The 1,317-nt window shown below is 33.9% G+C and overlaps 1 protein-coding gene across 6 annotated transcripts in view; it reads right to left on the reverse strand.

Moving 5' to 3' along the window:
* The window catches only part of LOC111468902 (histone-lysine N-methyltransferase ASHH3), a 12,338-nt gene that overhangs the window by 7,551 nt on the left and 3,470 nt on the right, over positions 1-1,317 (reverse strand). For all 6 annotated transcript variants that reach the window (XM_023114046.1, XM_023114048.1, XM_023114045.1 and 3 more), the window contains one exon: positions 99-198. In XM_023114046.1, coding sequence (XP_022969814.1) covers positions 99-198 — 100 coding nt within the window. The remainder of the gene's footprint in view (positions 1-98; positions 199-1,317) is intronic.

A 1,317-nucleotide genomic window follows, 5' to 3' on the forward strand; every position in this document is an offset into this window, starting at 1 on the left:
AAAAAAAAAAAAAAAAAAACAGCTTCTTTTTTCAAGAGAAGAAAAAAGATGCTACGAGAAATTCATACTGTAGTTTCTCAAATTCCCTGTAATAGTACCTCGACCAGTTTCATCTTCTTCACAGGCCGGTGCTGAAATGGTTTGTTGAGACATGAAATCCCACACTTGCAGCCTGAAGAACAGCTAGACAACAGCATCCTACAGATACAGGACAAACAAATGAAGGAACAGGGTTCAAGCCCTTACATAGAAATCAACAAGCTTGGCCACAAAGAATATAAATGTGTAGACCACTTATTTACAAAGGGCATTGAAACTTACAGACGTAAGGTGCATTCCGTATATTTATTTTTGCTTTCAATTTAGTTCATAACACTTTGAAAGTTACAATAGTAATGGAGATTGCTAGCTGAAAGTCTCATTTGTTACCAATTAAAAAGTTGAAGGTAAAATTGAAACTATTAGAACATTAAGAACAAAATCAAAACCAGGTACATAGACAGGGGCAAAGTTCTAAAGCTTGAATTGCATCATTTTAAAAAGGAGAATGAATTGTTATTCCACTGCAACAAAAATCTCAAGGTGCTGGAAAGTTTTGGCAAGATTCAGTTAGAACTCAAAAGAGATTTAATGATGAAATGAATATGGCAGGATCTTGGAACTCTTAGAATGAAGATTACTCTCAAGGAGGAATGATAGAAGGAGCTGGAAGTTCGAATAAAGTTGAATGTATTTCTTCAATTTTGAATACGGCTGACAATATTCAAAGAAAATGTCCAGATTGGTCCTTAAATCCTAGCTCCAGTCCACTTCGTCTTAAGGCTGGAGAGAACCTTCATCATACCTATTTTCATTGTTACATAACAGCACGCAATTGTGGGAGGCTTCCTTTCAGATTCTGATAATTCTCAGGTTAGCTATTTTAAGGGAAAAAATTATCTTCTCTTCTTTGTGGCCACAATTTTAAAGGAAAAGCATGCAAGAGTATTATGGGCCAATAGTGTTAAAATCTTTGATAAAGGGAATTTGGCTTGAAAGAAAAAAGCTGCCTTTCAAAAACAAAAGTACCCCCTGCAACGAATGCTCTGTTCCAATGAGGGTATTCATGTTGTACTCAATCCAAAGGTTTTCAAAGTTCTTCATTTTAAAAATTATTTCGCGTTGGATTATTTCCTTCTATCTTTCCAATTTGTGATTTCATTAGTTCTGGTTTGGAGACTTTGTTGATACGTTTCTTACGTAATTTCTGGTTTATACCTTCTCAAATACTGCTGATTTTTTTTTTTTTTTTTTTTTTTTTTTTTTTTTTTTTTTTTT

This window comes from Cucurbita maxima, unplaced genomic scaffold (assembly GCF_002738345.1).
Source record: "Cucurbita maxima cultivar Rimu unplaced genomic scaffold, Cmax_1.0 Cma_Scf00038, whole genome shotgun sequence".
NCBI classification, from domain to species: Eukaryota; Viridiplantae; Streptophyta; class Magnoliopsida; order Cucurbitales; family Cucurbitaceae; genus Cucurbita; species Cucurbita maxima.